Source organism: Podarcis filfolensis (genome assembly GCF_964270895.1).
Source record: "Podarcis filfolensis genome assembly, chromosome: 14".
NCBI classification, from domain to species: Eukaryota; Metazoa; Chordata; class Lepidosauria; order Squamata; family Lacertidae; genus Podarcis; species Podarcis filfolensis.
In genome coordinates this window covers 33323420-33338314 of record NC_139616.1, presented here as the reverse complement: position 1 = coordinate 33338314, position 14895 = coordinate 33323420, and the positions used below count along the sequence as shown (strand labels likewise).

The 14895-nt window shown below is 44.4% G+C and overlaps 1 protein-coding gene across 17 annotated transcripts in view; it reads left to right on the top strand.

Annotated features, from left to right (window-relative positions):
• Window positions 1-2998: 2998 nt before the first annotated feature.
• Window positions 2999-14895, top strand: part of RBFOX1 (RNA binding fox-1 homolog 1) — a 1446067-nt gene continuing 1434170 nt past the window's right edge. For 6 of the 17 annotated variants that reach the window (XM_083585184.1, XM_083585174.1, XM_083585175.1 and 3 more), the window contains exon 1: window positions 3001-3414. In XM_083585184.1, the coding sequence (XP_083441310.1) occupies window positions 3157-3414 (258 nt within the window). In that variant the 5' untranslated portion in view covers window positions 3001-3156. Of the gene's footprint in view, window positions 3415-14895 lie in introns of all 17 variants that reach the window. The other 11 variants (XM_083585210.1, XM_083585195.1, XM_083585207.1 and 8 more) reach the window with 4 other exon arrangements.

The window sequence follows — 14895 nt, the reverse complement described above, 5'->3', positions numbered from 1 at the left end:
CACAGAGCTACAATTCTGTGTTGAACATCCTTAGATCCCTCCAGAGAAGAGATGCATTTCTGAGGGTTCCCAAGAGGAGAAGGAATGACCACTGAACCATTTTGAAGTCTGTAATATAGGCAGACCTAAATAAGTGCAGTACAAATGAGTATTAATATCGAGGGGTTTCCTACACATTTTTGCCTGGGTTTCCATTCACTATGGCTGGCATCTCTCCCCTTGTAGACCATGGAACATAAAGTAATCCAATAAGAGCTAATGAAATATTTACTGGCTTTTAAGAAGTAATTAGGACCATACATTGTAGAGCTTAAGTGCGGGAGGTAATGTAAGTAAAATGAAAACCTGGAAATGAATTTTTCATTTCTGTGAACTCATCTGGATAATCGATTCCCCCTTTGGACAATCAGGTGTAAAAGCGGCAGATTAGATTAATCAGCAGAACTCATCTCTTGTGACTTCATTGGTTCTTGGGGTTTAGGGTTGCCAACTTTCCAATTGGCCCCGGTGGCTGCGCCTTTCTAAGCTGCTGAATGTGCTTCTGTGCTTTAGGAGAAGGGTCATCATTCGGCCACAGAAAAAGAAAATCTCCATCTGATTTACCTGCAGAAAGCTGCCATGAAAGGTGCAACAGCAGGGAAGGTTAGTCACCTTAGCTTGGAATGGATGTCCAAGGATACAAAGGCTGACTTTTTTTAAAGCCGTATTTTAGAACCAGTAACATTATACCTTTGCTGAGGACATCTCAGCACCCCAGACAGCGCATTGCTGCTGTATATATAACATTGGCATTGACTTGAGGAAACTCCACCCATATCTCAGTGGTGGAGCATCTGCTTTGCAGGCAGAAGGTCCCAGGTTCAACCCTCAACATCTCCAAGCATGGCTGGGAGAGACCTCTGCTTTGAAACACTGGAGAGTTGCTGCCAGTCAGTGAAGACACTACTGAGCTGGATGGACCAATGGTCTGACTCAGGAAAAGCATGTCTTTTGCAGGCTATATCTACAGTGCAGATGTCCTGGTTTTCCAGTGCAATCTTACTCATGCCCATTGAAAATAAAGTCCCATTGAGTTCAATAGATCTTACTCCCAGGTATCAACGTAGGTTGAAAGTCATCCCTTCACCATGGGCAACTCTGGGAATCACAGTTATTTCTCTGTATTGGTGGATCAAAGAATTCTTACTACAAAAGCAACACATTTTTTTAGGAGGCGGGGGCACTGTAGCACTTGCAGTGGTGTAGTTAGGCAATTGCTGACTTTGACTTAAAGATCTTATAGTCTCTCCCCTATATCTTTAGATGCTGGGGTTTCATGCTTATTCTTCTAAGGGGGGGGGGGGGATCCGTGGACATTTGCCCTGAAGTTTTGCCAAGAGAGGACCAGTGAAATTCCAGCTTACGAAGGGCCAATGTAAGCCTGTAACAACAGAACAAGCTCTCTCTCTCTCTCTCTCTCTCTCTCTCTCTCTCTCTCTCTCTCTCTCTGCAAATGCCATCATAGTGTGTACCACTGCTTTGCTATGTCCTATTCTCATCACTGGTGAAAGACCAATGTGCTACTCAAATTAATAGATATTAGGATGCTACCAAGAGACAGTGCAGGACAGTGGTTAGTTAGACTGGGGAGGTCTCCTTGTTCAGATGCTGAAGTTTTCCGAGGCCACATTCACACCAGACAATTAAAGCACTATGATGCCACTTTAAAGAGCCATGGCTTCCCCGAAAGAATTTTAAGGGAGCTGCAGTTTGTAGAGCCTCAGGTACAACTCCCATCAACACAGTTGTGTGTTAGGGGTGTAATACAAGACAATTGCAAGCCACCAGGTTGGAAGAGGCTGGCTTCTCTCTTCAGTGCCATTATCACCAGCTGCTACTGCTACCCCTTCATAATTGCTAGCTGTAGATGCTGGCAAGCTGTTTCCCAGAGAAAGATCTCATGAATGGGCTGTCCAAAGGAGAATAATAGACAAGGTATCTCATAAGACTGGGACATCCAATAAAGCTGAATGTTGGAAGATTCGGGATCTCCAGGTTCTTCAGGGGGAGACTTCAGAAACCTCTCTCATTCAGTCATTGAATTAGTTTCTTTAAAAAAGAGAGCAGTGCAGTCTTGGGCTTTTCAAACGAACCAAGGATGTCTGACTCACCCTGAGAAACCTCCTCCCCAATGAGCCTTTCTGCCTCTGGTGGGTAATGGGGAAGGAAACAGTTGCCTCACAATAAGGACTAGAAACATGCACTTTCTTAAAGTGAACATTTCCCTAGCTCCACAGGCAGCCAGACAATTCACTAAATCCCACAGCACTTGGGTGTACAAAAAATTCCATTGCTTGAGTTCTGGCATAGTTAGGTGATCAAGCACTGTGGGTTAAACCACAGAGCCTAGGACTTGCTGATCAGAAGGTCGGTGGTTCGAATCCCCACAACGAGGTGAGCTCCCATTGCTCGGTCCCTGCTCCTGCCAACCTAGCAGTTCGAAAGCACGTCAAAGTGCAAGTAGATAAATAGATACCGCTCCAGCGGGAAGGTAAACGGCGTTTCCGTGCGCTGCTCTGGTTCACCAGAAGCGGCTTAGTCATGCTGGCCACATGACCAGGAAGCTGTACGCCAGCTCCCTCGGCCAATAAAGCGAGATGAGCACCACAAGCCCAGAGTCGGCCATGACTGGACCTAATGGTCAGGGGTCCCTTTACCTTTAATGGGATCTAAACTGCCCGAATTGAGAAGGATTTTTTTTAATTATAAAAACAAACAGAACCCTATTTTGATAGAACCAGAAATGTATAAACACTGAAACTGAGGATTTAGTCAAAGTAATCATTGTTGGGGGAAATGATCAATATCTGAAAGGTTATTGCATGTGTGTTTGGCAGAGAGATATTAAAGTTTGTGCCCTGCCTTGTGCAGACACAGCTGCCGAAGGAATCACTCTAGCCAGCAGCAGAGGGAGCTAAAGAAATGGAAGTGACAAGCTTTGCAAAGGCACTGAAACACCAGCTAAATTTTTAAAAGAAGCCTGTGCATATCGGAGAGAGCAAGGCTGGCAGCTCTCAGAAGCCCCAAATCTTCCCCCAAAGAGGCAGCTTCGCTAGGCCAAAATAATACTGAAAAAAATATAGTAAAGTGCACAACCTTGCTTGTTCTTTTTCTAAAATGTCCAGTCCTGCTAGCAGCTTGGAGGAGGCAGTGAAACAGAGAGTCAGAGATGGCAAGATGAGGCGAGAGGAAGTGGAGGATGCACAACCCGAGGGGAAGAGATTGAAGCTGGGGAACGATGGAGGAAGCATTGGAATGAAAGGAAGAGAAGGTGGAGAAGAAGAAGAGGAGGAGGAGGAGGAGGAGGCAAGGAATGGAATGGCTTCCTTGGGCAGAGAAGAGTCTGGGACCCAGACAGAGGGAGAAGGCCAAACTGTGAGTAAAGACATCTGAACTGGTGGTGTGTGTTTGGGGGTGAGGCTTAAAGGGTGACTTTTGGGGGACACACAGATGACTTGCCTTTGTGAAGTTGATCAGGTTTTGCACTAATGATGCTGTCCCGCCTCGTCAAGAACAGCCAAATGTATCTGTTGAACCATTGCTCTTTTCACTCTGAGTTTGCAAGGTGTGACACTGACCTCCTGGTGTTTTGCGAGAGTCACTCGCTTCCGAGAGACGAGTTTCCCAGTCTGCTTCCTTCCACTCTCGGTGGGACAAGGGAGGAAAGTCCTGAGTGGACTAGGGGCTGCCGTAGTGGTCCATCACTCTAGGCCCTTCGCTTCTTCCTAGACTTGGAAAGAGCAGTCAGAGCACCTCAAATCTGGCAGAAGAGTTTGGTGGGTAGTGGGGCATGTTTTTAAGGGACGGGGGAATGTTCAGTTGGCTTGTGACTTTTCCAAAAGAAAAATCACATTAGGTAGGAGAACCAGTCTTTCTATTTATTTGTTTTTAAGTCTCACCATCATCTGAGTTTCTCAACATAAACTGTGTTGGTATGTGTTCAGCGTCTGTACTTGATGGCAGGTGCTGGGGATGTAGCTCAAAAGCCTGTTTTGTTTTGTTAAATAAAGAAAATGAAAACAGATGGGTAGCACTTGACAATTTCTTTGAAACACAGACAGGTGAGATGCTTGCTACTGCCTGTTACTTTCTGCACCTGTGTAGGTCTTAGCTCAGCTATTCCCCCAAATGGGGAAAGCAGAGTTTCCTAAGTGAGCTCATTGGCAGGGTGGGAAGTTTGTGGTGGTGTCTCATTTTGAAAAGCATGGTTTATCTCCCCAATCTCTCTCCTGCCCACCCGCCCCCAATCCTGGGTGCCTTTCTTGAATTGAGATCTGCTTCCTTGACAGATAAGAAATCAATGACTGATACATGCTTTTGGAAGGATTTACAGACCTTGCTAATTTGAAAGGCAGAGAGTGTTTTTTTGCTTGATTCATCCCGCTGGCAGGATTATTTCTCTGAATGCAGCTGTTTTTTGCCTGCCTGACAGCACACAATTAGTATTTAACACATCATCGTTGGTGTACAACGGCAAGGAGCAGGCATGACATTTCTCTTCTTATCCCTCTCTGCTGCCTTGCATTTGGTGTTTGTGTACTGTTCAAATTCATGGGAGAACTCTGTCTGTGTTGGATGCTGCGCTGTCAAACTGTAATTGAACAGATCTTGTTAGTAGCTGCTGGAGAATGAAAGTCAAGTTGACTGAACCTCTTAAATGAAGGTGTAATTGAGTGGGATTGGGAAGTTACTAAACCAGGCAAAACATTGAACAGATCTGAGGCAATGGCTAAAGAATATTTCTTGCTCTGGTCTGTAAACTGCATGTTTTTCCACACCCTTCCGTTTTCCTGAGCTGTCACTTCAGGGGTAACTTTTGACAGGGTCATGCTTCTGTTTAAGGAGGAGGTACCAGGAAATTGTGGCGGTTTTCTAAGATACATTTATATCAAAGTTGAGCAGACAGGCAAGGCATCTTTAAATCTGTCCTGTGGGGAAGATTCAGGGCAGACCAAAGGAAAGTATGTAGTTAAACTTGGGAATTTCCTCCCAGAAGAGGTTATGATGACCACTGACTTGGATGCCTTTAAAAGAGGGTTAGACAAATTCATGGAGGATAAGACTATCAGTCTTGGCTAGCCAGGATGGCTAAATGTTCTACCTCCATTGTTGGAGCCAGTGTACTTCTGAATATTAGTTGCTGGTGAGTGGAAGAATGCTACTGGGCATGGTGGCTGTGTTCTGTCTCTGCTGCTGGAGGTAGCATGCCTCTGCATATCAGTTTCTGGGAATGACAGGTGGGGAGAGAGTGCTTCCCAGCTGAGCATCTAGTTGGTCACTGTAAGAACAGAATGGTGGACTACAGATGGGCCTTTGGTCTGATCCAGCAGGGCTTTTATGTTATTGAAGTAGCATCAGTTCCCATCAAAGCAACAACATGTGTTTTTCATAAAGTACAGATCTGTTAATATCAGCTCCATATTGCAGGTGGGGAGGGAAGAGGTGAGACTGAGGGACTTGGCTTGCCCAAGGCAGTTGACTGACTCTCTGGCATAGGTGAAATTCAAATTGGTGCCTTTCTGATCCGTTGTCTAAGCTTACAGCTTTTAGGTTATAGCAGCATTCCAGATCCTCCTTATAGACTAGGGACTGGTGTTTCTACAGATGTTGTTGGACTACAACTCCCAACATCCCTTGACATTGGCCATGCTGGCTGTGGTTGATGGGAGCTGGAATCCAACAACATCTGGCAGGCTGCTGGCACCTTCTGATCTGATGTGGAGATGTATAGACGATAGCATTCCACAAGTGGACAGGTGAGTTTCCCTCTTTGTTCATTTTTTTATTGCTTTAAAAAAGAGGTTTTGAAGTGAAGCTGCACTTAAATAGTAAGGGAATTCCAGTCAATCTCCCACAATGCTTCACAAGAAGAAATCTATTCTCAGTCTTGCAAGTGGAACATTATCTATCTAATATTCCCAAAGGCTTGAGGCAGAGCAACAATTAGAAGAATGATTAAATTAAATGATCCCCTCATTTCCTGACTAAAGCTCAAACTTCTAAAGGGTGCTTAGTCTTGGACTACTGTGGGAAGGTACATTTGTTATTAAGAGTTGGGAAGAGGAAGCCACCAAAAGCCCCTCTCTCTGTGTGTAAGTGGCTCCCTACGTATGTGGGGGTTACGTTTCTGGGTACCATGTGAAATCATGTATAGTAGGGAACATAATCTAAAAAGCCTGTCAACACCCTCTAAACCTCTGGAAACCCTTGAAAAAAACCAAAGAAAGGAATATATGACAACAAGAAGAAGATGAGGAAAATAATAAAGTGAAGACTGGACAGAACTGTGAATACTATTTGGACAGAACTGTGAATATTAAAGCAGCAGCAAGAGAGATGTTTGGATCCCTTTTGGAGCTTGAAGCATGGGTACCCCCAACAAAAATTTAAAAATTTGGCTTTGTAATTTGGAATTAACGTGATTTGATTGGTTTGCTAATAAAAATTATAATAAATAAAGAAAAAACCAGCAGCACTTACTAGATTGGCACGAATGGTGGCAATGGTAGCTCTCAGTCTTCCTCATCACTGGAGTACAATGTGGGAACAACAACAAGCAAGGTAGACCGGTACCCCAAAGTGCCTGGCTATGATTCAGAGGTAGACAGATACCCCAAAGTGCTGGGGATTGCTAGCCATTTTCCTGTTCTTTTTGCTCCATTTTTGCAGTTTCCCCCTGCTCTTTTTTGGGCCGCTTTTGTACCTTTTTGCAGTTTAAATAGATTTATTTATTTCCCTGCAGCACGCTTGAGTCGAACCCATGTAAGTGGGGGAAACATCTGTATTGTGAAAAGCAGCCTTCCCAGACCTCCATTCCTCCAGGTGTTCTGGATTATAACTCCCATCAGGCTCCTGGTCTAAGATGCTGGGAGTTGTAGTCCAAAACCACATAGAAGCCACCAGATGTCTTAGGCTACAACTCCCATCACCGTCAGGGTCTAGGATGGTGGGAGCTGTGCCCCAAAACATCTGGAGGGCATCAGGTTTGAGGATATCTGAGTGTCTGTGGTGCGAACTTAGAATCGTGGAGATGGAAGGTCCTCCAACCTCTGCTTAGAAACCTCCAGCGAAGGAGAGTAATAATGGATAATGGAGAGTAATAATGGGGGTGAGGCAGTCAACTAGGAATGTTTGGAGATACAGACAGACAATGGCACAAATCTGTCTCTCATTACCTAATCCTTGCAATGCCAGTTGCAGGTTTTGGAGGGCATTTGGGCAAGGCACCATCCCTGGACACAGTGTGTCTACATTTTCACCAGCATTCTTGCCAGCTACTCCTCTTTCTTCTCATTTGCTACCACCTGCTTGCTTGCCCTCCTTACAGCTGTCTGGGTCAGAGTGAGAGATGGTGCAGAGAAGGAGCAGGTCTAGGGGGTTCTTGTCATTTGGCCAGACTGCTGGGGCACTGGCAGATTTCCAGTGATGCCTGCTGTTGGCACCATTGCTGCTTTTTACCAAAGGCAGAACCACAGGAAGTTGCCTTATACTACATCGGAGCAATGATCCATCTAGCTCAGTATAGTCTACACTGGCTGGCAGTTTCTCTCCAGGGTTTTAGATCATGGAGATGCTGGGAAGTAAACATGGGGCCTTTTGCATGCAAATCGCATGCTGCCCCACTGAGTTGTGGCCATCCTTCCATCTCATCCAAATTCAGATTCAGTCACTGCCCCTGAATCTAGTCCTCGATGTCCAGAAAATTCAGGTGACTGTGATTTCTCTCTGCGTTTGTTTGTCAGGCGGCAGGAAGGGGGAATATGCCATGTCCCCTGAGAAAGTTTGAATGAGCATCAGTTCAATGGCTTTGCTCTCTTTCTCTCTTTTTAAAAAGGAGAATCTTTTGAACAAACCTAATAGCATTAGAAGTCCAGGAAATCAATGGGTGCACTGTAGAAAGATTTCCTAATAGTCTGTAATGATTTCTATTAAAGAAGTACATTTTTTTTTAAAAAAGCGTTTATTGGGCTTTTGTAAAAGAAATTCCACATTTTATAACTGTTCTTTTTACAAATGTTTGCTTGTTTGTGGATTCTGCAGCAGCAGCTCTTCTTAGGGGGGAAGCAAAGGAGCACCCCAGGTTCTTATGACTTTGCTAACCAGAGTGCAAAACCTCCCATTGATTGTACTTGAAAAAGGGCGCATGAGGAGCAATCCCCATGGGGCATAACAGAGACATAGCATGAATCCTGTTCTCCTTCCATGCAACTCTTCTGTGGATACTGCTCCATCAGCCTTGGTCTGCCCTCGGATAAGCCACACTTGCCTGAATTCATCCAATCAGTCCATGGGGTGGCCTTGGCTGTCAGCTTCTTCTTCCTCCTCCTCCTCAGTTTCAGTTTTGCCCTTGTAGAACTCAACAGGGGAGGAGAAGGATTGGGGACAAAGCTAGAGTGAGCTGGGTTTTTCTTTCATTGACTCTTGTGCCACCTACTGTTAGCCTCCCTACCTCGCGCCCCACCAGTCCCAATGTGCACCAGCCGTCACTGCAACTCCTCCTCCTTCGCTCATTCATTGGCTGTTGCTTTGCCTATCACTGGTTATGTATGGCTTGACCCCCTATTGGCCTTCCACCCCATCAGTCCCAGGGTGCACCAGCCACTGCCACAACTCTTCCAGTCTTTCCGTACCCACGGAACATGAACTCAGGGTGGGGGAGATTGGATCAGGATGTGGGACATGATTTCAGGCCTCCTGACCTCAGTAATATACTGAATTCACAGGAGTGCAACCTGAGAGGGGAGAACAGGATTCTTGTGGATTTCTACCAGAGAGCCACCCGTTCATGGCTGCTGCAATAGTAGCAGCCAAATATTTGGGTGTTTTGCTTGGCAGGTTCTTAACCACTTGATCCCTTTGATCTGCAGAAGTGGCACTGTTATAGGTGCCACATAATACTAGTTCCGCATTTGTAAAAAATCAATATTTTAGTGTGGTAGCACTCACACTTTGCAACACTCTGCCTATTGACACCAGGCAAGTTCCTTCACTATTATTTTTGGCACCTGCTAAAAACCGTTTTTGTTTAAGTCACACACGGACATGCCATGTGTTTTATCCCAGTTTTTAGGTTATTGTTGATGTTAATTATTTTTGAATACAGTGGTACCTCGGGTTAAGTACTTAATTCATTCCGGAGGTCCGTTCTTAAGCTGAAACTGTTCTTAACCTGAAGCACCACTTTAGCTAACGGGGCCTCCTGCTGCCGCCACACCGTTGGAGCACAATTTCTGTTCTCATCCTGAAGATATGTTCTTAACCTGAGGTACTATTTCTGGGTTAGCGGAGTCTGTAACCTGAAGCATATGTAACCTGAAGTGTATGTAACCCGAGGTGCAACTGTATTTGAAATAGTTGTTTTTGACAATTTTGTTTGGTTCTTTTTGTAAACTGCTTTGAGGGTAGTCTCTCTCTCTCTGTTAGAGTCAAGTCATTTATAAGTTTTATGAAATAAAATAACAACAAGGCTAAAATTGTAGTCAGGTTTCTTCTGTTCTACAAACAGGCATGTATGTCCTGTTGGAACACCCCCTGTCCTATGCTCAGAGGACAACCCAGACTAGGAGTGTCCACCTCCTTTACTAGGTCTTTCTGGATTAAATGACATGGCTTTGCCAGGCTGTTCAGCTTCAAAAGACTTACTCCTTGGACAGTCCCCATTGCCAATGGCCCATCCAGTCCAACAGCCTGTTCTCAAAGTCACAGATCAGATGCCCCAATGGGAAACCCACAAAGAGGACATGAGAGCATCAGCTTCACATTCAGCTAGGGGTGGAGTTCAGTATAAGCTTGGCAAAAGAATGAGTAGTGTTTCATTTCTGTAATCTCTGATACAAGCCTAATTCATGCATAGCAAGAGAGGCCCATGAATTCTAAGTGTATGTCTTTCGCATTGCACCCAGCTCTGGCTGGTGGATCTAGCAATTCTAGGCTGGATCTAGACACATCAAAGTAGCGTTTCTGTTTAAAGCGTTTTAAATTTAAACAGAGAAAACAGGTAGAGAAAAACGGGACTCCACATCGCCCTCTGGTGGCACAATGTTATATCGCATATACAACACATATAAATCACTTTTTCTTTGCCAGTCTAGCTGAAACAAGCAGATTCTTTAGTCTTTCCCTGCGTTAGGGAACTCTGCTTCTGCTGCTGATAGCAAGACGCTTTCATCTTTTGCATCTTTGCTCTCCCTTACGCAACTTGACAGGAGCCAAGGCTGATGTTTAACTGGAAAATAAATGAATATATACAGTATCAAGGGTTGGGGGTTTTTTGTGTTGTTTTTTTTGGACAAGAAATTCATTTCAGGTTTAGGAAGCTGAGCAACACTTGGGTACTTTCTGGGTTGTGTTTTTAAGAAAGTTGTGATGAGAAGGACCCGGCAAGTGGGGCCAATTGATTTCCTGCCAATTCTGGCTTGTTTGTAGCTAGTACATTTTCTCCTCTTTGGGATCTAAGTGTTAAAAATATCAAGGAATGGGGCTTTCTCCACTTCCCCAGGGAAGCTGCTCCACAGCTTCATCATTCTTGCTGTTTTATTTTACATTTCTTGCAGTGTCACTTCTTTTAAAGATGCAGTACAGCTGCAAAGCAGGCACCATGTCTATTTTACTTCCTTCCTTCCTTATTTATTTAAGTAATTTCAAAAGAGTTTACTCCAGCCTCCCTGTCCCCTTGAAAGGGGAGGGTGCTGTGCTCCAGATGGTGTTGAGTTAATGCAAACCAGGGCTGGGCCAGATCTCACCACCAGTGTGGGTAAACTTTGCAGGTGGGCAGGAACACCGTCCCTCCCTCCTCATTTCTCTCTGTCAGTGCCCAGCATGGAAATGCAGCAGGCTGCCATGGGAGGATAGTAAAGTAAAGGGACCCCTGACCATTAGGTCCGGTCGTGACTCTGGGGTTGCGGCGCTCATCTCGCTTTATTGGCCGAGGGAGCCAGCGTACAGCTTCCTGGTCATGTGGCCAGCATGACTAAGCTGCTTCTGGTGAACCAGAGTAGCACGCGGAAATGCCATTTACCTTCCCGCCAGAGCGGTACCTATTTATCTACTTGCACTCTGATGTGCTTTCGAACTGCTAGGTTGGCAGGAGCAGGGACCGAGCAATGGGAGCTCACCCCGTCGTGGGGATTCGAACCTCTGACCTTCTGATCAGCAAGTCCTAGGCTCTGTGGTTTAACCCACAGTGCCACCCATGTCCCGCCATGAGAGGATACAAGTGATCTATTTCTTCTCCAAGATTCTTGCCCTGGCTGAAATTAAGTGGCCAGCCTAGGGGCTCAAAGTGAGAAAGAGCTAGGCGAGTGGTGAGACATATCTCACTGCCCCGGTGGGTGTAGACGTCCTCTCCCAAACACGGACTTTTATCAAGTCTCTTCCCCCTCCATCCCTAGTAACCAGTGGCTTAGTTACTCTACTCCACCTCCCTCCACACCACTTGGTTATCTTGACTGCAGGCTGTCAGCCCATGGTCAGAGAGACGCCAGCTTTCCCTAGGGAAGGGTTGTAGATCAATCGCAGAGCATCTGCTTTTGTGCACAGAAGGCCCAGGGTTCAGTCCCCAGCATCTCCAGGCAGGGCTGAGAGCTTGCTGCTAGTTAAGTAGACAATATGAAGCTTGATGGACCAATGGCCTGATTTGGTATGGCAGTTTCCTATGTTCATCAGGAGCATCCATAGATCAGTGAACAAACACCTGCTTTGCATGCAGAACTCCCAGTTTTAATCTGCAGCATGTTGAGATAGGTCTGAGAGAAACCCATGCCTGAAATGTTTAAATTGGCCCCAGTGCCTGTAGCTTTCCCGGAAACTGAATGTGCTTCTTTGCTTAAGGATTGTGGCCGTAATTACACTACAAACACTTATTCCTACTCATTTATCTGCATCAAGCTACCATTTAAGGCACAACAGCAGGGTGGGTCAGTTGGCAGTCTTGGCTTGGGATGAATGTGGAAAGGCTGATTTTTTTTGTTTTGTTTTTGCATGCTACATTTTAGTGCCAGGAATATTACGCCTTTGCTGAGGACATTTCAGCACCCTGGATAGTAGCAAACCTTTTTTTTTATAAAAAAACAAACAAACCAGAAGCCATATTTGGTTTTTTTTACAATGGTTTGATGAAGGGCCAGAGTTCAGTGTCAGAACACATGCTTTGCATGCAGAAGGACCAAGTTCAATTTCCAACATCTCAGGGTAGGGCAGGGCAAGACCCCTGTCCTAAATCCTGGAAAGCTGCTAGACACTACTGCACTAGATGGGCCAGATTCAGTTGCTGGAAACTGCAGGTGGCCAGAGTGCTGTTGCATTCAAGTGCTACTTGTAGGTTTCCAACTGCCAACTGCGTAGTTCCTGTGAGAACAGGATGCTGGGTTAATTGGGCTACTGGCTTGATTCAGTAGGCTTGTCTTCCATTTTTAGGGCAGCTTCCTATCTTACTCTGCCTTGTGTGTGATGGGAAGGCCCAGCGGTTACATCCTGGGCTGTGCCCAAGTCCAAGATCTGAGTCTGAATCCTCACATTAGATTTGTGCAGGTAGAAGAAGACTACCCTCTGCCAGCTGCAGACTGCTCAGCATGACATCTTATGTTCTTCTGTGCCATTTAGCAGCCAACGACTTAGAGACATCCCCCTCCCACCCCACTCACAAAGTTTTTATGGCCAGTTTCCTTTGTATCAATTTCCAAACGTTTATGAAAATTACAGTCTTCAATAACCATTTTCCCAAAGATGAGCCGTTGAGCTAGACAAAAGCTGCAAACATTATGCAGATGGCTGCAAATGGGTTTCTGCCTCACTGCAGAGTCTTTCTTTTTGCAAATGGTTTGGAGGAAATGGAATGGAATTCTTGTGTGTGTGTGCAAGTTGTGAATGTATTCAGAGACAATTCCAGGGGTGTCCTTTTGCCTCTCCCCGCTGCTTCCTCTTCTGCTGGTGGGATGAATATGAAACTCTGGCTGAGAGGCTGCAATTATAGCATTGTTAGGAAGTGCTGAGCAAGACATTAGCTGGTCACTTGGATTGGGTTCCGTCATTTTTCACAGAAACACAAAGAAGTTCAAAATGATCAAAACTATTAGCATCTTCCTTGCACCAACTGAGTTCCCTTCAGAGAAGGCTGCACATCAGATGTAAAACTTTGGACAATAGTCTACCTGAAATTGGTCCTTATGTGAGAGATGAGAGGAGCAAAAGTCTAGGCTCAAAGCCTCTTCAGCAATGAAGCCTATTGGGTAGCCTTTAATTAATCAAGAAAACAATTGATTTAATTCGAGTTATCTCTTGGGTGTAGAATGGGTTATAGCCATTTCCCCAAAGGCAAATGTTTTTGTCCACAAGACTAGATGGATGGAAGAGGAAATGGACTGAGTGTGCATTTAAAGACAAACTTAACTACGGTAATTCATGCCTTCCAGAACAAAGAGGCAAACTGAAATGCAGCAGTCTTATGCAAATTGCTCTTCTCTGAATTTTGTGATGCAGTTCTCCAGCCAAAAATGCATGTGTGCATTTATATTAGTGAAAAGAACATGCAATTTGAAAATTGCTTGGAAATTGTAGGCAAAATTGCATACAAACATGCCTATATAAGGAGAAATTTGCACTAAACTGCCGATGAATCTTCATGAGAGTTTTTAAAAATAAAAGTCACCAACAGATGTGGAAATGTATGGAAATGAATATAAGATTTGAAAAAATGAGAAACTTAGAAAACTGACATGGACAGATTTTTCTATCCCTAAGTGAGGAAGCACCCAAATTGCATGAAGGAATCTTGCGCTTGCAGAACTCTGCTCGTGAAACTCCTATGCCCAAACTGGGGGATGCACATTCTCACTGCAGCCCTATATAGTGTTACCTTGGTTTGCAAACTTAATCTGTTCCGGAAGTCGGTTCCAAAGCCAAAGCATTCCAAAACCAAGGCATGCTTTCCCATAGAAAGCAATGCAAAATGGATTAATCCATTCCAGACTTTTAAAAACAACCCCTAAAACAGCAATTTAACATGAATTTTGCTACCTAATGAGACCATTGATTCATAAAATGAAAGCAAAAGTCAATGCACTGACTGTAAAATAAATAAGCCAGTATTGTAGATGATAAAAATTCAAATTAATTTTTTTTCTTTACCTGCACTGATGATAGTCATTGTTTGGATGGGGGGCATTTAGCCATTTCCACAGTCACACAATCAATCAATCAAGCAATCAAGCAATCAATCAATCAATCAGTAGCTGAACTGGGTTTCACACAGTCACAAAAACAAATTAACCGAAAAAGTCTCAAAAACAAAAACCCAAAATAAATATCAAAAACAAAAGTGCCAAACCTAATCAGTTCGAAAACCAAGGCACAGCTTCTGATCAGTGCAGGTGCCCCGGAAACGATAGCTGACAGCCGCATTGGACGTTCGGCTTCTGAAAAAGGTTCAAAAACCGGAATACTTAGTTCCGGCTTTTTGGCGTTTGGGAATCAAGGTGTTTGAGTACCAAGGCATTTGAGAACCAAGGTGCCACAGTACAACAATCATGGTTAACTTGAGAGCGTGGGGCCCTGAGATTTAGCTGACACAGAGCTGGCAATCAGTAATGTCTAACCTTTTAAATTTGATTTTTCTTTTTTAAAAAGGCCATTTTTTAAAATGAATGTCTTAGATCTACTGTTATCTGCCCCAGGCATTTGGGGTAGAGCAGGTTATACACTTAATTAAATAAAATAAGTTTTTTCCAATTATGTAATGACTAGGAACATAGTTCTGGTTGCAGGTACAAAAGAAAAATTTTAATTTGCTATTATTTAGGAAGCAGCTGCTGACTATTTGCAAATATAATTTTGGCTGGAGCACTGCATCACTCAACATAT